Source organism: Mesocricetus auratus, unplaced genomic scaffold (assembly GCF_017639785.1).
Source record: "Mesocricetus auratus isolate SY011 unplaced genomic scaffold, BCM_Maur_2.0 Super-Scaffold_100024, whole genome shotgun sequence".
NCBI classification, from domain to species: Eukaryota; Metazoa; Chordata; class Mammalia; order Rodentia; family Cricetidae; genus Mesocricetus; species Mesocricetus auratus.
In genome coordinates, this window is record NW_024429205.1 from 7,657,331 (window position 1) to 7,684,386 (window position 27,056).

At 47.5% G+C, this 27,056-nt stretch overlaps 1 protein-coding gene and 1 long non-coding RNA gene across 2 annotated transcripts; one reads left to right on the forward strand and one right to left on the reverse strand.

The window, feature by feature from the left end:
• Nucleotides 1-10,650: 10,650 nt before the first annotated feature.
• Nucleotides 10,651-11,124, reverse strand: LOC101838812 (60S ribosomal protein L17-like). The gene has a single exon (XM_040731026.1). It carries the CDS (start codon nucleotides 11,122-11,124, stop codon nucleotides 10,651-10,653), a length of 474 nt encoding a protein of 157 aa, XP_040586960.1.
• A 5,488-nt stretch (nucleotides 11,125-16,612) lies between these two features.
• LOC121133792 lies at nucleotides 16,613-26,363 on the forward strand. The gene is made up of 2 exons (XR_005870779.1): nucleotides 16,613-16,752; nucleotides 25,992-26,363. It is a non-coding gene; the product is annotated as an uncharacterized LOC121133792 (long non-coding RNA).
• The last annotated feature ends 693 nt before the right edge of the window (nucleotides 26,364-27,056 follow it).

Consider the following 27,056-nt stretch of genomic DNA (forward strand, 5'->3'; position numbering starts at 1 on the left):
CCCGGCCCGTAGCGAGCTCGCCAGGACCCGGCGGGCGGGAGCGGGGAAGGGGCGCCCGCGCCGCGCCGCGCCGCCCCGCCCACGGGGCTCGGGCCGCTAGGGTCGCCCCCCCGGCCGCCCGCATGTCGCCGCCGGCCGCCTCGCGCGCCCACCAGCCCGCTCCGCCTCACACACAGCCCGCGCCGCGGCCCTCCTCGGCCGCGCGCCGCCGCTACCCACAAGCCCCTCCGCCCGCGGCCGGTTGCGCGCGCCCACCCCGGCGCGTCCCCGCGGATCGCCCCGCCCCCTGGTCTCCGGCCCCGCCCCTCCACCGAGCTTTCGCTGCACAGCTTCCTTTCCGCTCCCCCCAGCCCGCCCGCCCGCCCCGGACGGTCCTGCTTCCTCGTCTGGCCGGTTCCCGGGGCAGTGAGGCGGGACGGGTCGCGGCGGGGTCCCCCGTAGGCCCCGCGGCGTAGCCCCGCGTCGCCGGCCGGACCCCGCGGCCTAGCTGACGTGCTCGCCCCCCCGCCCGCCGGGTCCCGCTGACTCAGCGCGCAGCTATGCGAGCCGCGCCGAACTCCAGCGCCCCTGGGTCAGCGCCCTTCCCGGGCCTGCGCGCCCGGGGCCGTGGCCTGGGGCTTCAGGGGGCGGGGAGGCCGCGCCCCTAGCTTGCGCTCACTGTCTGGGACTTGCTCGAATCTTAGTCCCGTGGCAGGGAGGCCTGGAGGAAGAATTGCTCCCGCCTCCGGGCCACGAATCCTGGGTTCTCCGAAACCTTTGTGCCCTTCCCTGACTGCCGTGTCCGCCTGGCGTTAGCCGTTAGACCCTGGCCAGGCGGAGTGAACGAGAGGGTAAATAGGGAAGCGCTTCTGCATTCACGGGGGCCTTGCTTTGGGCGTGGTAGAGGGGCTGCTTCTCCGCATTCCTGCCCTCTCGCTACCCCTGAGCCATTGGTCAGATCCTCTCCGGGCGCAATCTGAAAACTATGTGCCAAGAGCTATAAAACTGTTCACAGAGCCCCTTTGACCCAGTAAGCCCATTTAAGGAAGTCCAAGTGTAAGGAAATGATCCAAAGAGGGGAGGACTTTGCATGAAGATGTTTACAGCTGGGCTATTCAGAATGTTCGTAATGACCAAAGCCCTGGGAGTGGACTCAATCCTGCTGCAACTGAAGAATCCAAACAAGCTCTGCCACAGTCTGGGAAGAATCCTGACGGGATTACAGGCCGGTTAAAGAATGAGGGAAAATGTACCGGAAGTGAAAAGTGCGGAGGGAATTGTGAACACTCTGAAAACAACGGCTAGACAAATGAAAATACCCGTGTTTCTAAGTGAGTGGGATTTTCCCCCTCTTCTGAAGATGCTAAGGAGGATGGTGGTGGTGCACGCCTTCAATCCCAGGCCTGAGAGGCAGAGGCAGGTGGATCTCTGAGTTCGAAGCCAGCCTGGTCTACAGAATGAATTCCAGGACAACCAGAGCTACACAGAGAAGCCTTGTCTCGAAAACACCAACAAAAAGATGTTAAGCCTATTGAATTTCAAAACTTGAAAAACTAGACTTACTGATGGGTCACTCTAAGAAGCTACAGTATAATGCTCCTAAATAGTAAGACTGTAAGGCTTGTGTGGGTGTCAAGCGATATTCACGGGTTCCAAAGCCCTGGCTTTGTCAAAACCCCCGATTCACCCAGCACGGTTCCAGGAACATCTTCCTTTCTACATGAAGTCACTCTGACTTGGACTAAGGCAGGAAGAGGCCCTGGGTGACTCAAGAGGGCCATTTCTATTGCAGATAAAAGAACTGCCCTCTGGTCAAAAAGTAGAACTTCAAGCCTGTGCGTGAATCTACTCCTTCATACCGCCACAGACCCAAAACAGGAGGGTAGAGCCAGCTAGCCACTTCTCCCACTAATGCACTGGAGCAAAATAATTAGGTATTCATGATTACAGATCTTACAGGTCCTTTTCCTGGTGATAGTAGAGTAATAGGTTTTCAAAAGGAACACTGATCTTTAGGTTACAAATTAATTTTGAAATGACTGGCTATATGTTTTTATGGACTTTGGTGGAGTAGCCATGGACTTCAGTCTTAGGAACCTTGTTTTAAAAGAACAGTAGTACCCAGGCGTGTTGGTGCATATCTGTAATCACAACACTCAGGAGGCCAGGACTACAGGAGACTCTTATCTTAAAAAAAAAAAGAAAGAAAGAAAGAAAGAAAGAAAGAAAGAAAGAAAGAAAGAAAAAAGAAACACTAATAGGAAGCTGAGGCATTGGCTGGATCCATAAAGTGCTTGCAAGAATGAGGACCTGAGTTCAATCCCCGGCAACATCTGCTACAAACCCAGAGTCTTAGTTCTGGGGAGGCAGACACAGCAAGATAGATCCCTGAGGCTTGCTGACCAGCCAGCCTAACCGAATTGAGGGGCTCCAGGTTCAGTGAGAGACCCTATCTCAAGTACATAAAATATAAAGCAATTAAGAAAGACACAGCAGCCGGGCATTGGTGGCGCACGCCTTTAATCCCAGCACTCGGGAGGCAGAGGCAGGCGGATCTCTGTGAATTCGAGGCCAGCCTGGTCTACAGAGTGAGTTCCAGGACAGCCTCCAAAGCCACAGAGAAACCTTGTCTCGAAAAAAAAAAAAAAAAGAAAAACACACAGCATCAATCTGACCAGCAGCACACACACGTGTATGTGTATACGCACAAAACACAAGAAACACAAATAAAAGGAACTGTAGTGAACAACAAGATCACTACCTAATGGCTATTTATGGATAGCCATTAGATACAGAAGACTTGGGTCTATTGTGATGACTCAGCAGGTAAAGATGCTTACCATGCAAGCCTAGTGATTTGAGTGCCATCTCAGGAACCCACTTAAAGATGGAAGGGAGAGCCAACTCCACAAAGTTGTCCTCTGACCTCCACACATGCACCCACACACAGATACCATGCACAGATACACACAATAATAAATAATTAATTTGAAGGTATTTATATAAGACCCACACATTGCCTACCTGGAAGAAAAGACCTCTCTCTTGATAAGTATTAAACCACCCTCTATCAGTCTCTCCTCTAATTAATTTTTGGTCAGTGCGACCATTCTTATTTACAAAAGGAATGTATACATGAATTCTAGTTAAAAGTTCAAACAAGCCAGAAATATATAGAATATTGCCCAAAATTTTGTCTCTTACTGTTTACTCTCATACTCCCTTAAATTTTTAGTTATTTGTTTTTAGACAGATTGTCACTTAGGAACCCAGGCTGCCAAGGAACTTACTTTGTAGTGCAGGATAGCCTCTAACTCGTGGCCATTCCCTACCTAACATCTACCACCCAGGAGTCCCTACCATATCTCTAATTAAGGGTCCAGGTATCCCTTTTTTTTAATCTCTTGGAAAACCATGTCCTCATTTTTAGTTGTTTTCTTTTTATTTAAAAGGTTGATACAATATATTTTGATTGTGTTTTTCCTTTCCCCTCATTTCTAGTTTTTAACTTGAAGGTCTGTCTCTTCCCCAGGAATGAATAAATCCTCCTGTTTCAGCCTCCCAAGTGCTGAGATTACAGATGTGAACCACCATTCACGGGAATTATTTTATCACTCAAGGTTGTTATACATTCTCATAGATAATTATTTGGATATATATGAACATATATATGTACCCTTCGTGTACACAGAATGGTACCATATCATAGTATTTTGCAACTTTATAATCCATCCCCCATTATTGTGTCCTGGGAAATGCTCACATATGTAGACAGAGAAATCTTCATTTTCTGACTGCTGTACGCTATTCTGCAATATGAGAATGCCATAGATTCAATAACATAACACTTGAGGACAGGCCATGGGGGACAACTGCCCGAGCTACCTGCCACTACTATATGCCACCTGTGTAATCCTGAGTAAGTTACCTAACTTCTCTGTTTCTCAGTGTCCTGGGTGCCAGCCTTAAATAAATGTTTTCATGTTGTCATTGACATTCTTCCACTTTTGCCTTTGTGTGGAGATACATGTGAATAAGATTAATTCCTAAAAGCAGATTATTTAACAGTGTCTTTTAAAGTCACAGCTACTGTAAAAGGCTATACTGGCCCTTAAAAAGGCTGTGGGTTGGCAGCTGGGCAGTGGTGGCTCACACTTTTAATCCCAGCACTCGGAAGGCAGAGACAGACAGATCTCTGAGTTTGAGGCCAGCCTGGTCTACAGATCGAGTTCAGGACAACCAAGGCTGTTACACAAAGAAAAGAAACCCTGTCTCAAAAAAAAAAAAAAAAAAAGGCTATGGACTGGCAAGGAGCTGAGCAGGTAAAAGAGTCTGCCTTGAAAGGCTGCCTACCTGAATCTGATCCCAAAAACCAAGTCTACAGAACTGTCCAATCAGTTCACATTGCTGCCCGTCCTTTCCGTTTTGCCAATATAAAGTATTGAGCTCTTTTTAATTTTGCAATGAAGTGACCAACAGTAACATGGTTTCATTTTGCATTCTCTTACTTGCTACTGGGCATGCATACTTTGGATGCCCACTTCTCAAGTAGTCTGTTTCCATCCTTCGTCAGCTTGTCTCTTTTCTCCTGGTTTGGAGGAGTTTCTGGACATTGAGAATACACCTCCCTGTTACAATATATCCTTAAAATACACTATATTTTATGAAGCTTTTCTTCCAGTCCATTGTTTTCCTCTCAGGCTTGGGTATCTTTTGTTTTGGTTTGGTTTTTGGTTTTTCGAGACAGGGTTTCTCTGTATTGCTTTGCAGGTTTGTCCTGGCACTCACTCTGTAGACTAGGCTGGCAGGACTCTCAGAGATCCGCCTGCCTCTGCCTCCCAAGTGCTGGGATTAAAGGCGTGCGCCACTAACACCAAACCTGGTTTGGTTTGGGTATCCTTTGTCATACAATTCTATTTTTCTTACAGTCAAATCTGTGAATACTTTTCTTCACAGCTTCAGGATTTTATGTCTGGGCTGGGGATTTCAGATCCAGGTTTTAGCTCACACAGAAGAGTAGACTTGCAAGAGGTTAGGAGGGGTCCACAGCTTCCTCACCATTCTTAGTTCCTTTCAAATCAGCCTTTGGACGTGTCCCACATGCTTGCTCCTCTATGAGGGACTCTGCTTCCTGTTGTACCCCAACTGTTCCACCCTGTCCCCCTTTTAACACTGAGTTTCAGGTGTCCTGACTGCAAACCAGTCAAGGAAGAATTTGCTAAGAGATTTGTTCTAAGGAAGAACAGTGGGGAAATAGAGACAGGCCTGTGAATGGCTGCGGCTGTAAAACTAACCCTGCGAGATCTAAAAGCTCCGCCGCAATTCTTTCCTCTGTCTCCACATTTTTACCCATTTTAAGTGGTCCATGTTGATTTAATTATTTTCTTCCCAATCCTTCTAACATTTCATGCTCTAAAGTGAGCATCTGGGACCCTCCTTCTTTTGTTTACTGAAGGGCCATGTCCCTCGTTGCTTCTTTTTAATTTGAAAGATCTATCTGTTCCCCAGGAATTAACTCCCTTCAGCTGCAACTTTGCCCTGTCCATCCTACAAAGGGCTGTTCAAGAACTCTGTGTGTATGCGTACACATGCATTCGTGCGAGTATGTGTGTATGTGTGTGTTGATATGTCTCTTGCAATTACTTGTTTAATGATAATAATTACCTAAAGGGTTTACCATATGTGCTTCATAGAAATTATCTTAATTTCCAACAGCCTTTGCCAATGGTAATATTGCTATGCCTATCTTACAGATGATGTCATAGAGACAGATGTGTATTGCTGGAATGAGTTAATGTGTGACAGGTGGATGGATAGAGGGACAGGTGGGTAGGCAGATGAAAACAATGAACTATGAGTGGTCCAGGCACTGCCAATAAAACACACAACTTCTCCCACCTTGCTTCACACAGAAGACTTCCACTTGGATGGCTGTCCTGAGGTGGGGATGCTTATACCCCACCTCAGTCAGACTTAATAACAGAACAAAGGCATGAACTCTCAGTGCAAAGGGGTCATTATTTTTGTAAACTCTACTACTATAAAGGGTACAGGTTTAAAGGTTTGTGAAGTAGAGTTTCACCTGTGTCTCATTCATGGCTCTGGTAATAACCCCCAGCATGAATGAGAAAATCGCTGAAGCCTTCTGTGAGTCAGTGTCGTCAACCACAAAGCAGGGATAATGAAGCGTGGCTGTTATTAAGGTTCCTTAAGATCTCTAGATGAAAGATACAGTGCTCATTGGAGACAGCTTCTTCCCCAGGGTACTGTGAAATCACTCCTAGGGGATAAGGGGCTGCTTGGGGCTCACATCCATCCTTTAAGGGAAGTGACAGGTCACTCTGAGAACACAGACCTGTAGTGTTTGAGAATCAATCATGGTGTCAAAGAGTGTCTTGGGTCCCGGGAAGCTCCGCTTACCAAGGAGTCTAGCCTTGCCAGTTTGGCAGGAGATCTTGATGTCATTGCTGTCAACCCTTTTGTCCCCATTAGTGAGATAACCATGGGTCTGGGATGTTTCATGTGGGTTCACTGCCCCCAACCCAGTGTTGGATCTGCTGGAATTGTGGACCAAATCTTTAGCCTGGACTTGGGGCTTCCTGGCAGGAGTCATGACCTCCTTTCGCTTTTCCTCTAGTCTTCCTAGCTTTTCCTCAAAGTGGTTCTTCCCTCTCTGGTTAAGCTGAGTTCCACAGACAGAGTGGTTCCTTACTTTCTTGTTTTACCTGTCAAGCCCTTAGCCCTCACCACCACCACCAAACTCCCCCTCCCCCACCTGGCCCCTGCTCCTGCTCCTCTAATACCTCCTGTTCTTTGGATGAAGGACTTGGCTTTACTGGGTTGTCAGGTTCTCATCCCTGGTAGCTTTTAAGAGGATACTCAAGCAGGTGCTCGGGTCCACGAGTGAGACCATGTCATCCCTCTCCTCGAAGCAGGTGCCAGAGTCTTCTGGGTAGCTTCCCGGATTTCCAGGGTCTTATGTCCCAGAACAAGAAGTTAGACTGAGAAGCCTGAATAGAAGAAGCAGGGACATTTATTTTTTGTTTGGGTTTTAGTTTTTTGAGACAGGGTTTCTCTGTGTAGCCCTGGCTGTCCTGGAACTCTTTCTGTAGACCAGGCTGTCCTTGAACCCACAGAGATCCACCTGCCTCTGCCTCCTGAGTGCTGGCATTAAAGGTGTGTGCCCCGCAGGTTAAGTAGAGGCTCCTTAGAACACAGGGAAACACTTGGTTTCCACAAAAGCCTGTCCTGTTTTGCAACGAGGAACCACTTCATACTCCTGGCCTTCAGATTGACACTTTGATGGCTGAGGCTGCCCTTGTGATATTCCATTGACTGCTTTGGCCTCCAAGGAGTAAGCACAGAAGCCAGCCTGCTGGTAACCCAGCCCTGCAGATGAGGTCATGGGCAGGCCACCTCTCCAGCTGTGAGCACTGTGGGGAAGATCCTTCCATAGAGTCACGAAAATTTCCTTTCAGATCCCACTTGGGCCCTTTCTGGATGTGTAAACCAACTCATTTCTGTGATCTTCTGTGTGTGTGTGTGTGTGTGTGTATGTGTGTCTGTCTGTCTGTCTGTCTCTATCTCTCTCTGTGTCTGTGTGTCTCTCTCTTTGTCTCTCTTTCTCTGTCTGTGTTTCTGTGTCTCTCTGTCTCTCTGTCTCTGTGTCTGTCTGTCTCTCTGTGTGTCTCTGTCTCTATGTCTCTCTCTTTCTCTCTGTGTCTTTCTCCCTCGCTTCTTCTCTCCTAGGATGTTCGTGGAGGACAAATAGGAGAAAGTTCGTACAGGGTTCAGTGTACTGAGTCCAAGCTCCATGAAGACAAGCTCACACTTCCCAGCAGCCAGTGGGGCCTCAGCACTGTTTCTTTCAAGTACTCATTCACTTATACTCAGAGGCTGATTGCACAATGATGGCAACAGAGCAAATTCTCTATGGGTCTTTATTAAGCTCCTTATCCAAGAGAGGATAGATATTCAATGCTGATTACCTCTCAGCCGGGCAACCATGGGTGGATCATGTGACCTTGCTGAGCTTTGCTTCCTGGTCTGCAGAAGTAGTGTTAGAATTACAATCAGAAAACACAGGAGAAGGGGCCATGCAAATATCCAAGTGTCTGTGTGTGTGTGTGTGTGTGTGTGTGTGTGTGTCGCACACACAGAGATAGAGAGAGAGCCAGATACACAGAGACAGACACAGAGAAAAGAGAGGCAGACAGATACAGAGAAAAGAGAGAGAGAGACAGACAGACAGACAGACAGACAGACAGACAGGCAGGCAGGCAGGCAGGCAGGCAGGCAGGCAGGCAGGCAGGCAGGCTGGCAGGCAGAAAACACACACAGAGTGGGAAGTTTATCTTCTCACAGTGTTTGACAGTTCTGGCTAGTTCCAGTTCTGGTTGTGTCTTGAGCCTGTCAGGGAGAGGAGAAAGGCATTAAGATGGACTGAGACTTCCCCAGCCTCCATCAGTGAAGAAGGGCAACCATTACTTATGGTTGGAGTAAGGTAGCCCCTGGTTACCCCTTTCTATATGTGGCAACTACTCCAAAGCCAAGAACCGGTGACCATGGCCTCTGAACACCCAGAGGCAGCATAGCCGTTGGCAGAGTTAGACAGCTGAGGGCCACACAGCTGTGAGACACCCCCTGGTTGCTTACCGTTTGTTGCCATCATGCCCTTCAAGGAAAGGCTCCTCAAATCTCAGTTTCTCTCCCTGCATGGCAGGTGAGAGACACGAGTATGAAGGAGAGAGTTAATTGTTTCCATCAGCTTTGACACACAGCTCTCAAAGCAGCAGCTGTGCCTAGGCAGAGACACCGGCCGAGGGCATTATGCCCATGGACACGACGCCAATCCCGCAGCTTTAAGAAGTCCCAGTCCTCATGATGACCCCACTTACACTCCAAGATGACAGGCAAGTGTCTCAGTGGTTAGAACATCAACACCCACTCTTAGTATCTCCGTGGTGACCGCAGCAGCCCGGTTTAGCACAGGTCACTGTGGTCCTTGGTGGAGTTACTGATTAATTATCAAAATGGGCCCAATGTTTCTGTGTTTGGGAGACCATGCCTGGCATTACAGGAACTTTAGAGATAAGAAAGTCAAGGTCAGCCGGGTGGTGGTGTCACACACCTTAAATCCCAGCACTCTCAAGGCAGAAGCAGGAAGATCTCTGTGAGTTCGAGACCAGTCTGGTCTACAAGAATAAGTTCCAGGACAGCCTCCAAAGCCACAGAGAAACCCTGTCTCAAAAAACTAAAAAAAAAAAAAAAAAAAAAAGACGTGGAGACAGGGAATCAGTGCAAGCTCGGAGTATCTGTTGCCTGAGGAAGAGCTGACGAGGCAGTGAGCATAGAGCCCATCCAAGCCATGTGGTACACTAAAAAGGCCCTGGATACGAATGGGGGTCTCTCTACAGGCAGAGTGAGCATCCCAATTCCCCTGCTCTCTAGCTGGGAATGCACTGGATGTTCTATTTGCTTCGATATGAGCTGTTCACCTGTCTGTGTCCAGCATGACTTCCACGGCCTGTCTTCCTGAGCTCCTAGTGACCCGTCTTACAGTTGGGCCCACTGAGGGGGGATTCCTCAGAAAGGGGCTGAGGAACAAGTTGCTTGCCCTCCACCCCGGCTTGTTTTCTGCAGTAATTCTGTCCTCCTGGCAGGTCCTCTCCCTTCTCCTTGGGTCACTTCATCCTCGCTTCCCAATAGGCTTCCCATTGTCGCTGATGTCTGAGGGCCTCAGCGTTCCAGCGTTCCTTGTCTTCCTTCAGTCTTGTCCATATCACTGAATATGCCAACATGGAGGCCACTTCTACTGTGTAAGTCAATACCCACTCTTGGAACCCAGCTCACAGAATTCCTCAGTGTGAGTTCCTGGATCATGAGGAAATGGAAATAGTATTAATGCTTAACATCTTTGCCTGAATGCTTGTTTTGTTTTGTTTAGACAGGGTCTTAGTGAAGGTAAGGCTTGCTGGAGCTCCGCATGTAGCCCAACCTGCCTTTGAATTCTTGCTTTGTTTTGTTTTGTTTTGTTTTGTTTTGTTTTGTTTTGTTTTGAAACAGGGTTTCTCTGTGTAGCCCTCGTTCTTCTGGAACTCCCTCTGTAGACCAGGCTGGCCTCAAACTCAGAGGTCTGCCTGCCTCTGCCTCCTGAGTGCTGGAATTAAAGACACGTGACACCACCCAGCTCAAGCTTTGAATTCTTAATCTTCTGCCTCATCCCACATAGTGCTGGAATTATAAATATAAACCACTGTGTCCATGAGGAAGTTAGTTTCCTGTTCTGTATCTCTCCTGACTTTGAGAAAATTGGCTTCCTGTTCTGGGCATCTCTCTCTCTCTCTTTTTTTTTTAATGATATGCCCCACCTCCCAAATCAGTAAGATGTTAAACGTGTCTGAGAGGAGCAGTAGTTCATGTAACTTAAAGGCAGGCTTACCATATACCCAAGATCTTACGACACAACAATTCCCCAGTAAATGCTATTCAATAAAACTATGGCTTAGTTGTTTTTCCGTCACTCTGTTTCCCTGCTGTATCACTTTAGTAAACCTTCCCAGTACGTTAAACATCCCCCTCCCATCAGGGTTGATTGACAGGCAATCTGAAACTGCTTCCACAGAAGATCAGAAGACCCTTACTTTTATCTGCATTTATTTTATGCTCAAGTTATTCCCGTACCGTAAGTTTTTGTTTCTTCAGTTTCTTCTGGGATATCTTTTTCTTCTGTGCAACCTCCTCTTCTGGCTTTGGAACAATCTGTTCCTTCTCCGTGAGGATCATCTCGATGTGGCAGGGGAAACTCCTGTGTGGGTTAATCCGGCTGTGAGCTCTGTAAGTTCGTTTACACATCTTAGGTGCTTTGTTCACCTGGATGTGTTCGATGACCAGAGAATCTACGTCTAGACCCTTAAGCTCAGCATTACTCTCTGCATTTTTTAGCATGCGCAGCAAAAATTCAGCACTCTTTTTTGACCGCAGACCCTGTGTCCAGCCCCACTGGGTGCACCTGCCAACTCCCCCATTGTACCACTGGAATGGCACACATTTCTTCCTCGAAGTGACATCTTTCAGGTATTTGGTGGCTTTTCGGATATGCACACCCTTGATGACCTGGGCAGATTTGAAACTCTTGACTTGCATATTTTGTAGGGTTTTCTGGGTCAAGAGAGTAGCAAACCACCAGGCATTGGTGGGGCACGCCTTTAATCCCAGCACTCGGGAAAGCAGAAGCAGGCAGATCTCTGTGAGTTCGAGGTCAGCCTGGCATACAAGAGCTAGTTCCAGGACAGCCTCCAAAGCCACAGAGAAGTCCTGTCTGGGGAAAAACAAAAGAGAGAGACAGAGAGTAGCAAGCCATCTCCACAAGTCACCTCAGGCCACTTGCAGGGAGAGGAAGTGTCCCTGGGCTTCTCTTTCCTGACCTATAAAATGGTAGTGATCACCTGTAAGGGCCACCCACTGAGGACATATGGAGGGAATACTAGGCATTCAAGAGAACCATGCAACAATTCCAATCAGACAGGCTCAGGACAACTGAGACGGTGTCTCATAGAATAGACTGAAAAATGGGACAATAGAAGCCATTTGGAATGAACAAGACCAGGGAAAGGAAGGCAGGAAACTGCCAGTTACTGTGACCAGGAAGAAATGTAGCTGGGACCAAAGTTGCACGTAAGGGAAGAATCTGGGTTTCTAGAGTGAGAATATGTCTGAAGGATCTTAACCGTCATATGTAAAGGATCCTAGCCATCATAAGTGAAGGATCCTAACCATCATATGTGAAGGATCCTAACCATCATATGTAAAGGATCCTAGCCATCATATGTGAAGGATCCTAACCATCATATGTAAAGGATCCTAGCCATCATATGTGAAGGATCCTAACCATCATATGTGAAGGATCCTAACCATCATATATGAAGGATCCTAACCATCATAAGTGAAGGATCCTAACCATCATAAGTGAAGGATCCTAACCATCAGGCAGATGCACTGATGACCACAAAGGGAAGAGTCTGCCTCCTTCAAGGCCCAGAAGGGGGAGGAGCAAGGCTCCTGGCTCCCCTGCCCTCCCCCTGACTTGCAGGGGGCTCACTTTTCATGTCCCATGGCAGCTGTCTTCTCACTACATGATTTTGTCCTTTGCAGGTTTTTCTTCTCAGATTAGGAACGGGTAAAGATGTGCTGGGTGAGGCAGCCATTTGGTAAGGAGTATTTTAGGCACTATTTGAATCTTGGCAAAGTACTTGTTCCTGTCATTATTCTCTTAGCATTGTAAAGTCTGTTCATTTGCAGTAATGCCAAAGGCAGGAAAATAAGATAAAAGACATTTTTAAAATTATAGCATATATATATATACATACAAAAACATAAGTGTTACTTCATTTTTAGTGGGTTTGATTTTTTTTTCCAGCTTGACACAAGCTATGTCTATGACGAAGAACCTCAAATGAGAAAAGGCCTTCATGCCTGGCATGGTGGCTCACACCTTTAATCCCAGTACTTGAGAGGCACAGGAAGGTGAATCTCTGTGAGTTCGAGGCCAGCCTGGTCTACATACTGAGTTCCAGGATAGCCAGAGCTACATAGCTACATAGTGAGATCCTGTCTCAAAATAAAAAAGGAAGGAAGGAAAGAAAAGAAAAATGCCAGATCCTCAGCAAGTCTGTAGTACATTTTCTTGATTACTGATTGATGTGGTTGGGCCCTGCCCACAGGGTCAGTGCTGTTTCTGGGCAAGTGGTCCTGGGGTCTGTAAGAAAGCAGACTCAGCAAGTCCTGGGGAGCAAGCCAGTAAACAGCCCTCCGGATTTCTTCCTTGAGTTCCTGCCCCTGACTTCCCTCAGTGTTGGAGTGTGACCTGAAACAAACCCTGTCCTCCCCAAGTTGCTCTTGGTCATGGTGCTTATCACAGCAAGAGAAACCTTCACTAAGGCATAGTGTACGAGCGTGCATACTGGGGGGTGGCACTGATGCATGCCACGGTGCACATGTGGAAGTCAGAGGACAACTTATAGGAGTCAACTCTCTCCTTCTATCCTCTGACCAGAAAATGTGCGAACTGGCCTTGAAAAAGAACAATAATTCTGGAGGATCTCAGACAGGAAGTCAGAAGCATGGAGAAAAAAATAGGTAAAACATTAATGGCAAAAATAGCAGTGCAGGGCTGGAGAGACAGCTCAGTGGTTAAGAGCGTTGGCTGCTCTTCCAGAGGACCCGGGTTCAAGTCTCAGCACCCACATGGTGGCTCACAACTGTAACTCCAGTTCCAGGGGATCCAACGCCCTCACACAGATACACATCCAGACAAAACACCAATGCACATATACATTTAAAAAAAGGATGGCAATGCATGAAAAGTACTGTGAGATCCACAGAGCTATTTGATGGAGGTGTAGCTCATAATGTAAGCTTAGCCATGCCACTTCTCTTCTCAGGCCTTGGTTTCCTCATATGTCAAATAATGGAGCTAGTCCTGTCAGTGGCCTTCCAGGACCACAGCTCCTATTTCACAGCTCTTCACCCTTGTGGAGGACAACATTCCTGGGAGGCCACAGGGAACTTGACCACTTCGAGTTTGGCTCCTTTGATCTCTGTCCCCTAGTAAAGCTTCTTGGAATATAGAAGCTGGGGGAACTGAGGCAGCTGCTCCGGGCTGGCACTTTGGCTGACTTTGGCCTGAGATGAAAGACCCAATGCCCGCTGTAATGCAGCAGGCCTTCTGTAGAGGTCGGTCAGGCTTGTGCCAGCCTTGAATTGTCACTTTGACAGACAGAACCTGAGGGAGCAGACCTGTCCTCCAGCCCTACACAACAGCATACCACATCCTGTTCCCCCCAGAAATGCTGTTCTGAAAGACACTCAAACTTTGAGCTCCTCCTTGAACACAAGTATGGTCACTTGAACTCTGGAGAAAGTGGAGAAAGCAACTTCTGTCCCTGTCCCTACTTGTGTCCTAGAGCACCAAGAAGTCCTGCAAGGGGAAACAAACAAACAAACAAACAAACAAACAAAAAACCCTTCAGGGTTTTACTCAAGCTTTTTTCTTCTGGACCCACTTCTCACAAACCCATAATACATTATGAAGAACCAAGATTATGAAGAACCAAGACTATGAAGAACCAAGATTATGAAGAACCAAGGAAAGCATGAAGTTGTGAGGAGGGCAACTACCAGACGGCACAGGAGACTGAACAAAAAAACAAACCAACCGCCAGGCGGTGGTGGTGCACGCCTTTAATCCCAGCACTTGGGAGGCAGAGGCAGGCGGATCTCTGTGAGTTCGAGGCAGGGCTGGACGGACAGCCTCCAAAACAATACAGAGAAACCCTGTCTCATAAAAACCAAAACAAAAACAAACCAACACCAAAGAGACCAAAAAGCTTACAAGAGTACAATGAGTGAACTACACCCATCTCGACTTCTGAAGACATTGCTACACTGTGGTCCACATGTGCAAAGATGTCCCCAGACTTCAGAAAATGTTTTTTCCTGCCATATAGCCATCATAAAAACAGCCCAATGCACAGCAGTTCTTTGGGAGGATTTGTTTTTTAAAACTGTACATGATCACAAGGTTAAAATGGCCAGAATATCTTCATGATCTCCATCTCTCGTCAGAAAGTCTAGGCTCAAATGCCAACTTAAATCACTGCACCCCCAGCCGGGCATTGGTGGCACACGCCTTTAATCCCAGCACTTGGGAGGCAGAGGCAGGCGGATCTCTGTGAGTTCCAGGCCAGCCTGGTCTACAAAGTGAGTTCCAGGACAGCCTCCAAAACAATACAGAGAAACCCTGTCTCGAAAAACCAAAAAAAAAAAAAAAAAAAAATCACTGCACCCCCATACTCCCAGCATCCCATGCTGGTCTCCTTATGATATTTTTTTTTCTGTCTCATCAATAGTCGCCTGATATATTACTTAGTGTTTGGTTTCTTCCCAAGTCTCCCAACACTCAAAATGTAAACTTCATGGGGGAAAGGGTTTTGTTTTTATTTTTATTTTCTATGTATTTCATTCACTGATATGTAGTTGGGAAGCTATACTCTGGGCACTTATGAGCATTTATTGTTAAGTGAAGGGATCGATGAAAGCATTTAGTTATGAGCAAGACATGCAAGGTTTTAAAGTCAATCTGTGGAAATGCTAACTACATGATGAAAAGCCATGACTGTTGTTGTCTAGTGTTGAAGATCAAACGCATGTCCCTGGGCATGCTAGGCACTTATCCTATCACCGAACTAAATTCTCAGCCCCTAAAGATATGTATGAGAAATCTTTGGTTGGTGCTTTTGTTTTGTTTTGTTTGAGATACAGTTTCATGTAGCTCAGGCTGATGGCCCAGGGTGACCTTGAACGTCTTTCTTCTGCCTCTGCCTAAGTGCTAGGATTATTGGCATGCACCAGCAGCAGTATGAAAATATTTTCATAAGCCATACTAACTTATTAGCAAATGTCTTCCAAGGTCATAGTCTTACAGAGACTGGTTTGGAGGAATTTGCTTATTTTGTTCACATTTGCAGTGTGCGTGTGTGTGTGTGTGTGTGTGTGTGTGTGTGAGTGTGTGCGCACACGCGCACGCGTTTACTGTGTAATCATCTATATGCACATGTGCATGCCAGTGCACACACAGAAGGGGTGACCTGCTTTATCACTCTCTTACTCTTAAAGCAGGGTCTCTCACTGCACCTGGAGCTTCCTTCCTTTTTCAGCTAGGCTGGGTGGCTGTGGAGTCCCAGAGATCCTTCTGTCTCCCCTGCTCCCGACATACTGGAGTTAGAGCTGTGTAGCCACTCCAGCTATTTGCATAGATCCTGGGGATCTGAACTCATGCCCTCCAGTGCTCTTACCTACAGAGCCATCTCCCCAACCCCACACTTGAATTTTTGAAAGCCCTAAAGCAACAAGTATTTCACGTGCAGTTGCAGACACACCTTATATGTGTACAAACACTCAGACATGACATTCAGGTTCCTCCTAGTAACCTGTTTTGGATCTTATCAGATCTCTTATGTAAAGGTGCATCAAGTCTGCTCTATTCCTCTTCCAGAAAGTTCTTAGAAGCAGGAAGCGATGATGTTGATTAGAAATGCTAGTGTTTTCCCACGAGTGAGCCTAGAATCGATATATAACCACCATTCATTTTGATGCTGGAGGCAGATATTGCATCCTGGAAAGTGTGAGAGATGCAGAGCCAGAAAACATGAGTCCTATTGGAACGATTCATCATTTAGAAACCCAGTGACTCTGATATATAACACCACAAGTAGCTAGTTCGATGTCTCTTTTTTTTTTTTTAACAAGAAGCTGACAACTTAAAAATGCGTGTTGTTTGTTTATTTATTTGTTTCTTTGCCATGATTAGGAATGGAACCCAGGGTCTTATGCCTGCTATCATTGAACCAACTCTTCAGGCCTGTGCTTTACAATTTTAAACCATCAACATCATTTTGTTGAAAAACAGAAAGTACATTATGTCACACCAGAAAAAGGAGTGAGATCTTGGTGACTCACAGCTCTTGAAATGCATGAGCATCAATCTTGATAACTCTATCAGCTCCACTGTTATATAACTGACTGCGTGACCCTCCCAAGGGGGACCTCAGTTTCATCTCATGAAAAAACAAAAACAAAAAACCAACAAAACAAAAACACTCCCTTGTTTCAATGTGCTGAAATGGCTTTTCTGACTGTGATTCAGATTTCCAGGTTCCGTGGATCTGTAGCAGTCCATGAGGACAGATGGCAATCCGTCTTGAGCCTTACCAGGTAGGTCTCCAAGTGGAAATGTAACCATACATGCGTTCATTTATTCATTAAATACAGGGAAGTGGCAGAGAGTAGACTGTAGGCAGGATTCACACATACAGGAAAACACAACCTCAGGACCACCAATGATCAGGCACAGGGGCTCTCTGAATGGAAGCCTGCCTCTGTCTAAAGATAACTGACTTCAGAAGGACCTTAGGGGAGAGGTAGAACAAGCCAGGCAGGGCAGGAGCCGGGTGTAGGATGAAGGATGGGAAGGCTTGGAACCATTTCTCTTGGTCCAACAGTAAGCAGGTTTTTAGTTGCTTGTTTGGTTAGTTGGTTGGTTAGTTTTGTATACCTATTGTGTGCTAGGTACTGCAAGTGAAAAGGTGTGCATATTCAGGGTATAGAGTCCAGCAGGGAGGTGTTAATGAGGGTTAGTTACACTCACTGGGCTGTGGTAATGACTTCTGCTGTGTGAGCATCCACAATAAAGGCACAGACATGTAGAACTGTGGCACGACCCCTGTGTGTGAAATTATATACCCTCACCATTAGGGCAGCTGGCAGGCCATGACGATGTACACTAGCCACTGCGGATGAAGTGCACTCTGGGGAGGGCCCGTCTTTGAACAAAGCAAGCCAGCGACGCACAGTAAATGCTGTGATTCCAGAGGCCCGAGCGGAAGATGCTGAGCCTGGGGACAATGTGCTCAAGGGAGAGCTCCCCAGGCAAGGGGACATTGTAAACTGACTCTTGGACACATAAGAGCTACCCAGGTGCAGGGACAGGAACCGCTCTAAGCAAAAGCGTGCACAAAGACCCGGAAGGCTTCCATGCCGCTGTGGTGTGGTGTACTCAAGAATAAAGGAGCTCTGGGGGCCTGAGCCTGTGCGAAAGGACTGCACTGGTGGGCTTTAAGCAGGGAGTCAATACTGTAACTTTGTAACTTTGTAACACACACACACACACACACACACACACACACACACACACACACACACTGCTATTAGCTTGATGCACAAAACAAAGCCACTCATCCTTAATACTCAGACATACCATAGCCCAGGAGCTCCCCACCTGCCCCGAGTAGAAGAACTCATCCAGCGGCTGGAGTACATAGCTTAGAGTGATGGCATGGGGTTCAACTCCCAGTGGTGACGTGTGGTCTGCAACTCAGCAATGCATGTCCTTGCTGCCATCTCTAAACACCATGAACTTGCCTGTGCCCTTTGTGCCCCCCCCCACCCCATGGCCTGCTTCTGCTAGCTGTCTCCAGGACCGTAGCGTAGCGGCATTGCTGTTCCTAGGGCAGAGGCCCATTTCTTCTCCGTGCAGAGTCAATCTGGGCAGAGAGAAGAAGCCTGGAGTCTCTTCTTTATAAATCACAAAAGATCTCAGGGACCTTCTAGCTGCCTCACAGTTGCTAGGACAGGCCTATGTCACCATTGTCATCTCAAAGACGACCTCCATTGTGAGCCACCTTCAGATGAAGGTCTCCTGAAGTAGCGGGGCTAGAACTGTGACAAGGCTAGTGGGTCACCCTCCAGTCACACAGGAACAGTCGCTGTTGAACAAAACATACAACTAAGAGGCTGTGTGGATACCACAGGCTCTGCCCCGAGACAGTCTTCTCTGAGCTGTGTGTGGAGACGTGCCCTCCACTCTTCAGAGCCGGTCTTAATTCTTTCACAGCTGTCCCAGGGGCTCTCTCTTTCAGAGGCTAGTGGTCACTGTAAACACCACTGTGTCATCATCGCAGTGTGGTGAGCCAATGGTCTCAGTGGTTCCCTCCACAAGAACCACACTGGGCAGCACAAGGCACATCCTGGACCCGCCTCTTCCTCCCAAAGAGCAATCTTATTTCCTGCCTAGGATCTTCCACCTTTTAGAATAAGCAAGGGTTGAAACATGGCTTCTTTTAAGGGTGCAGGCCCCCCACAAACATCAACAGCAGATTGATATTGCCATAGGGTATGTGGGTGTATACAGAGAGAGAGAGAGGTCTGTGGAACTGTCTGCCGGTGTTTACATCATCACCACTGACCGTTAGCATAGTATCTGAGACCTTGTTTCGTTTTCTTACCATGACTGTGTATTGTGCTTTCAGGGAAAGAATTTAAACCCTGGAATCAGACAGCCTTGACTTGTCACATAGCCTTTATGAGACAAATTGTCAATACACTTGTCTGTAAAATGGAGAGGAGGAGATATTTCACAGGGGTATTGAGAAGTATTCAAAGCCATTGCTCTTTTCTCTAATACTTTCATTACTAGTAACTGACATAATTTCTCACACTCAACAGTATGTACTGTGTAGCCCATTGTGTGAGATCCTTTCTCCTCAGCTTCTGTTTTGACCCCTCTCCCTCAGTTGGGCCTTCTAACAGTGTAGCTTCCTGCCAGGACCAGACATACAATGTATCTCTGGCAGCCACAGTGACAACTAGAATGTAACATCTACATTTTCCTCCACAGCAACACAACCAGAGAAGTGCATTGGTGTGGGTCTCTAAGCACTTACTCATAAATACATGAGAGACTCTAAAAAGTTTTTTTATGCATTCTGGTCGGTAGTTTTTGCTATTATTCGGAAAGCAGCTGTTCTCACCACTATACCACCTGTATACAAGCTGTATCTATTATTTTGTTGTTGTTGTTTGTTTGTTTTTTGAGACAGGGTCTTTCTGTAGAGCCCTGACTGTCCTGGAACTCCTTATATAGAAAGAGATGCAACTACCTCCAGTTCCCGAGCTGGGAGGAAGGGTGTGTGCCACCACACCTGGCCTACAGCACCAACCGTTGTTATTTGGCTTGAGGGTTTGTTTGCTTGTTTGTATTCTTTGGTTTTGAGACAGAGTTTCATAAGGCTGGCTTCCAACTTGAACTTCTGATCTTTTTGCCTACATCTCCAGCGTGCTGAGATTATAGGTGTGCACCACCATGCCCGGTTTATGCAGAGCTGGAAGCCAAACCCAGGACTTGGTGCATAATAAATAAACGCTCTGCCAGCTGAGCTACAGCCATAGCCCCATCCGCACTTACTTTGTTAAAGAATTTTTAAAAATAATTATTTAGTATTGAACTTCATTTTACTCATCCTGACTTTCTTAACAACTTTGGGAGCCCCATCCCAGTCCCCTAAAAAGCTTGATTTTCATGATTATGTAATATTTCAGAACTGGGAAACAATATAACAGTTTCATCTAGTCCCATATGTATCTGTAGTTTGGTAACAATACCAGAAATAATACTGTGTGCACATATACATTCACACAACCCCTTTGTCATACTAATGATTGTCTTTGCAACAGATCTTCAGAAGTAGGGGACTTCAGCGTGGGACACGTATAGGCAGCCAGCAATGTGACTTTAGTGTGGGACAGGTATAAGGTAGCCAGCAATGTGCCTTGTCTCCTACACTTCACAGTGTTTCTTGTGTGTGCTGAGTGCTTAATAAGTGTCTGTTGTGTAACAGCTGCTCAATAAATCCTTATCTGCCATTATCCTTATTACTAGCCAGGGAGCAATGTTTTGGGAACACTGAGTAGTTTATTAGAGACCTATTTAGATAAATGAATGTACCCTAAGGACCCAGGTTATCTGCAATAACAGCACAACAACTGTCCTTTCCTTGTGTAAACACAGTCAGAGAAGGAAGCAGGACTTCAGTGGAAAATGAAAATAGCCATGAAAGTCAGCATCCTCACTTCCTCCTAGCCCTTGTAAATCCATTTCCTCCCTGAGGCAGGAACTCACAACCCAAAGGTTTTGCCAATATCACTAAAGATTGTTTTGCGTTTTAAGAATTGTTATCAGTTTATTTGCATATCTGATTTGAAAACCAAAACTCTCATTAAAGACTTTTCTTGTCTTAGAGAAGGAGCTGTTTTTAGCTTTTCTGGAGAGGGCTCCCAGTTGGCAAGCATGATGTCTGGGATGAAGGCTCTCTCTGTTCTCCTCAGTGACTCCAAATGACAGATGTTGAGGTTGTACCTTATGCAGAAAGCACCGTTTTTGCAAAATGCTGCCTTGGCTAGTGCCCAAAGCAGGGAAGGAGGATAGGCTATATTCAGCAGAAGGGGACCTCCATCCCGAAGCTTGAGTTGAGAGGATATGTGACTCTGGCCCACCCGAGAGAGATGAGGAAACAAAGGGAGCAACTGTGACCAAGTACCTACTATGTGAAGTACCTACTATGTATCGGTGGAAGAGTCCTCACTCATTGTCCCTGGTGATTATTGGGACCGGGATGAGAAAAGAGAAGGAAAGGGAGCATGCAGAGAGAGAGAAGCAGTGTATTTATAGTATTTCTATGGTGGCTATGATCTGAGCTGTGGCTGCATCTGTTCAAGTTGGATGCTCACGAGGCAAACATGAGGGTGCATGCCTGTAATCCCAGTACGTGGGACACAGGAGGATCTGAAATGGAGACCAGCTTCAGTTATATAGTGAGTCTAAGACTGGTCAAGGATACGTGAGACCCTCTTTATTTAAAAAAAGGAAAAAAAATAGAGCCAGGCAGTGGTGGCGCACACCTTTAATCCCAGGACTCGGGAGGCAGAGGCAGGTGGATCTTTGTGAATTCGAGACTGGCCTGGTCTAAAAGAGCTAGTTCCAGGGCAGCCTCCAAAGCCACAGAGAAACCCTGCCTCGAACCCCCCCCAAAATAGATACCTATGTAAACGAAATACATTTTTCTCCAACAAAGGAGCAGATATGATATGTGTGGATTACACAACTGAGGAACAGGTTTAAAGTGCTTTCTTCCCAGCTACAATGAGCCCTTTTCAAACACCTGCCACGCTTTGAGTGCTGTGAAAGTTATGCAATGGGAAGTTTGCTGTGAGTCCCAATCTCACTTCACAGCCACAGGCTTGAGATCATGGGTGAGTCTGTGGCTCTCAAAAGGTCTCATTTCTCATACTATATCTAAGAAGGGTGGTGAGTAACAACGGGCGAGAGGTTTTTTCTTTTTCTTTTTTTTTTTTCTTCCTTTCAATATGTGTGGACCATGAAAAATATCATGCAAAGTAAAAGACTCAAGGGGTGCTGGGCTAGAAACAGCACCCAGAAGGCCTGTTTGAGAAGGCGATGGATTAGGGAAGACCTTTGCAATGACACCATGGGCTCAAAGGCACATTGGCAGGCCCGTCAGAACTTGTGCAATGAAGATAGCAGAACGCCCCAGTCCCAGGGCTGTCCTGCAGTTAAATTGTTTAATGTGTGTAAGTCATCTGGCTCAGTGCCTGGCACATCCTAGACGCCAAACACATGCTTGCTTAGTCTCATCATGGGACCCTCCCAGTCCTGCGTCCCAGATTTCCGCCTTTCTCTGACTTTGACCCCAGGGAACACCACCTTTGCTGCAAGTGCCAACTGTGGCCACTCAGGCTCCCTGTACAAGCAGAGAGTTGAGAGCTGGGACCTTGCTGGGCCTGGCTTCCTGGCCACGCCTTGGTGGTACCTGCAGCCTGGAGTCATTGTCACAGGAGTGACAGAACAGTTTTCCTGAATTGGAGACGTTGGACATCTGGAACCCTTAAACCAGTAGTTTACAACCTGAGAGTTGTGGCCCCCTTTAACCTAAGACCATCAGAAAGCACAGATATTTACATCATGATTCATAACAAAATTACCACTATGAAGTAGCAACAGAAATGACTTCATGGTTAGGGGTCAGCACAGCCCGAGAACCTGGACTGAGGGGTCGCAATGTCAGGAAGGCTGAGGAACACTGCCTTAAACAGAGCACACAGACTCACAGCTGTGCTTTTTCTCACATCCACCAAACTGCCTGACCCACATGGAGAGGTACCAAACCACCTGACGGACGCCCAGCTGGGACTGTGCACACTGAGGGCCACACCACAAGCTTAGTTTTCTTCAAATCATGATGTACTTACTGTGTTCTCCTATTACTCATACGCTCAAGAGAGGGCAGAGGAGGCATGCATGTGGATAGGGGTGTGTGTGTGTGTGTGTGTGTGTGTGTGTGTGTGTGTGTGTGTGTGTGTTCACTTTCAAGGGTGAACACTTGGTATGTGTTGACCTCTGCCAACTACTGCACTTGGTCCAGGAGGCACTACTCCTTTGACCCCTTCTAAGGCCCGCAGAGACTGAGAGATGTCACAGGAGAACTTGGGTAGTCAGTCCTGCCACAGAGTTTGACTCTGAGCATTCCTGGCTCCAGAGGAAGTGCCAGGAATGAGGTCATACAGTTAACCTTTGGAACATAATCCGATCCACTACCTGCCAGGCTGCCAAGGGGACAGCCGAACCAAAGGCTTGGCTCCCTCCTTTATTGGCCCAAAGTTGCAAACAAGAGACAGAAGCTAGCTGGCACCAAACCTGTCATGGTGAAGATGTTCCTATGGGTTTTTCCTTTTTTCTGCTGTCGTCGCCGGGGCACGTCTGACTTTCCTCTTCTGTGCCTGGCTGAGTGCTAAGTATATGTCTCCTGCGGAAAGAAGGTTCCGAAGGCCGGGGCCTGCTGCGCCCATGACAGACCCTGTAGCCACAGGCGTCTGGGGACTCCAGCTCCCACAGTTAAGCCCGGTGCCCCTGGATCTTCCAAGGCCCCCTGTCTTGTACATTTTCCTCCTCTGGCCATGCTGAGTCCTCCGTTCAGCCTCCAGGTCCAACTGGGCTGTCGCCACCTGCCATTCTTTCCCCTGTAGCCCCTGTGCTCTTGGATTGTCACTGACTCCCAGTGCCACATAGAACTGCATAAGAAGCTCGTTTTCCCGTGGGACCGTGTCACACTCTCCACTGTAGCTGCAGCCTGGAGCCCAGTGCTTGCCTGGAGGAGTCGGCCCTCCATAACACTTCACTGGTGAACTAGCGTGAGATGACCCTCTCACACCTGTAGTCACACTTGTCATGCAGACCTCTCTGAGCCCCACGCCTCACCGGTAGGCCCCTCAGCAACCCTCAGCTCACACCTCCTTCGACTCTTCCACGTCCGCTTTGCGTCCTGCATACTGCTAAGATGTCGGCTTCAGTTCTGGGTTCTTCCAGGGCTCTGCTCCTTGCTGCTTATCTCTGTCTTAGTGTGATGACAATGATGTTGGTCAGATGTCCGGACCTGTAAGATATTGAATCATAGTTAGGGTGACGTCCCAAGGCCAGGTGAATTGACTGGTGGGGATTTGCTGACAGCTGTCTACACACCTTCCTGATCTTAGAGAATTTCAAAGGCCAAAGAATCAGTCTTTGCCCTCCTGAATGCAGCTCTGGAGTCTGGAAAATACAACTGGTACAAAGGACAATTCAAGAATGAATTCCGAGGACCTGAGAGATGGAGCAGAAGGTAAGGGCACTTCCTGGCAAGCCTGGTGACATGAATCTGTTTGGTTCTCAGGACCCACCTTGTGGAAGGAGAGAGACACTCTTAAAAGTTGTCCTCTGACCGCCACACAGTGCACTGTGACAGAAACATGTCCACACATGTGGGTGGACACACACACACACAGAGAGAGAGAGAGAGAGAGAGAGAGAGAGAGAGAGAGAGAGAGAGAGAGAGAGAAAGAGAGACAGAGACAGAAACAGAGACAGAGAGAGAGAAATGCAATAATAATGATTAAAAGAACGAATTCCAATAGCAGTGCCTACCTATGCTACATACATACTATGGTCACCGTCTTTCATTTGATGATAACCTCATCGTTTGTGAATCATCAAATCGCCTTATAGACTACGACATTTAGATAAAGAGCTGTCCTATATATGAAAGAGTAGGAAGTTCTATTGTCAGGGCTTTGACTCATGTAGCTCAGCCTCACTGAAGCTAGCCATAAACTCCTGATCATCCTGCCTCCACTCTCCCAGTGCTGGGATTTTAGGCATGCACCACCATACCTGGCTTGGGGTTAGAATTTGAAACTGGACTTCACAGAATGTTGACACCTCTGTCTTTACTGTGGTGTCAGTTAGGAGATGCCATTCTAAGTGTCTGTGTTCTTTTCCTCTCACTCTGACCCTCCTGGTTTCTTCACTAGGGCCCTCAGACAGTGGAGCCACATGGCTCGGGCCCCTCAGTGACATTACTCAGCAGTGAGGGCTGCTGTCAGCGCCTGGGTTTAATTTAAATGATGATTCAGCAGTCCTGTTCCTGAAATAGGTGACACAGACCCACACAAGCTGCAGTCCCCTTCTTGGACCTCCTGACATAAAACCCAGATTTGTTTTTTGCTATTGATAGGAAATGAAGCAACTGTAACAGGAAGAGCTCTCTCCCACCTCAGCCTCTTGCCCAAGGGTCATCAGCCCCCTCAAACCAGCAGCACAGACATTAAGAGAAAGATACACTTCACTGAGACTAAGTGTGAGTGCATGTATGTGAGTGTTTACGTCATCTAAACTCAGGAAATCTTAACTGAGAAGATGTGCTTTGGCTTTCTCAAGCCAAAAGAACTCACCTAGAAATGTCAGTCGTGGGTTGGTATATTGTCCAGTGGCTTGGCTCCAGCATCACAGAGGGTTCCTGTTCTTTTCTCTCTATTTATTTGTCTGTACATGGGGAGGTCAGAGAACAACTTTCGAGAGTTGGTTCTCTCCTTCTACCGCAGGGAGCCCAGGGATCAAACTCAGGTCGTCAGACTTGGTGGAAAACACCTTTACCCACTGAGCCATCTTGCCTGCCCATGATTCCTCTGTGTGTGTGTGTGTGTGTGTGTGTTTATACACAAGTGCATGTGTATACAGATTCCTCAGGGACAATCCACCTTACCCATTTTGAGGCAGAGTCTCTCATTGACCTGGAAATCCCCCATTAAGCTGACTCTGTCTCCATGTCCCCAGTGCTGGGTTACAAGGGTACACCACCAACTGTGGCTTCTTTTAAAATGTGGGTCCTTCCTCGTGATTGCAAAGCAAACACTTTTCCAGTGAGCTACCCCTGCAGCACATAGGCTCTCTGTGCGGCCAGTGATAGCTAACCCAGCCCTAAACTCGGGGACTGGGAACGTAGCTGGAAGGCAAGGACAGCCTGTTTGAGGCCCTGGGTTCCACCCCCTAGCCCTGCCCTTTGAAAACAAAAAGATGTCAGGCAGTCTGGAGACCTGTCTACTTGCAGAGCACGTTCTTTTTCCCTTTTATATCGCTGTGCCCCAGTGGACTCCTTAACAGCTGCCGGCCTGAAGAAAAGGCGCATTTGCCTACTGAGTAAACAAGCAGGACTTCACTCTTGATAGAGCTGGGTGAGGAATGTTTGAAAATGATTCGGTTTAAAGTTAATCCCGGCCTCTTCCCCCAGGGATCTTTGACCAACACTACGTCTTTGGAGTTCACTCAGATGCCACAGTGTGGTAACATTCCACCAATTTCAACCGGAGAAGATTCGAGACGCAGTGGAAAACAGGCCTGGATGAGAAGCCAGCCCTGCCCTGGACCCCGTGGTTCTTCTGAGAACAAGGCCTGGCCCTCCCCTTACCCTGTGGCCACTGGCCCTGGGGCCTGGGCCCCTTCTCAGATCTGTCTCTCTGAAGTGCTTCCTCCAGCAGGCTCACTGAGGGCTCTGTGGCATTTCTGGAATGTCCTTCCTCCCAGCCTGGCTGTGCTCCCCCTTTAGCAGGAAGACTGGGAAATAAAGAGGCCCATTTAAGCCTCCCAGGGCCAAGAGAGCACATCTCATAGCGGAGTATTTATGACTGTTACTGTTGCAGGGACGACCTGTGAATTGCCTGGCACCCCTCCATGGTGTGGAAGTGGACTTGGCACCCTCTGCACTTGACTGGAGGGTGCAGAGCTGCTCTGGGCAAGGCTGTGCAGAGCTCACATCCCCTCCTACAGCTATTGGGGTACGAGGGGGGGGACACCGACTCCAGAGGTAATCATCCCCCTAGGATCCTGAGTGCTGTGGACAGACAACTAGGCTTTCCTGGAAGGGGGCGGTGGTGGGGGAGGTTACTATGGGAACAAGTAGCAGCTTGTGTGGAAGGCAACAAACCTTTCTAGACAGCAGTGGCTTCTGCACCATTCGCCTTCACTTTTGTGTGTATGCGTTTGTCTGCAGGTAGAGGCCCGAGGACAACCTCAGCTGCCGTTTGTCAAGCACTGTCGTGGCCCCCACCCCAGATAGTCTCTCATTGTCCCAGCGCTTGCCAAGTGGGCCAGGCTTACCAGCCTGCAGACTCTGGGAGTCTCCCTGTCTCTGTGTCTCCAGAATTGGGATTGCAAGCATGAAATATCACACCCAGATGATGTTTATTTACTTATTTTAGATTCTGGGGGATTGAACTCAGGTCCTCGTGCTTGTAAGCCAGGCACTTTGCCAACTGAACTGTCTTCCCAGCCCCTATTCTCTTTATTCAGAACTAGC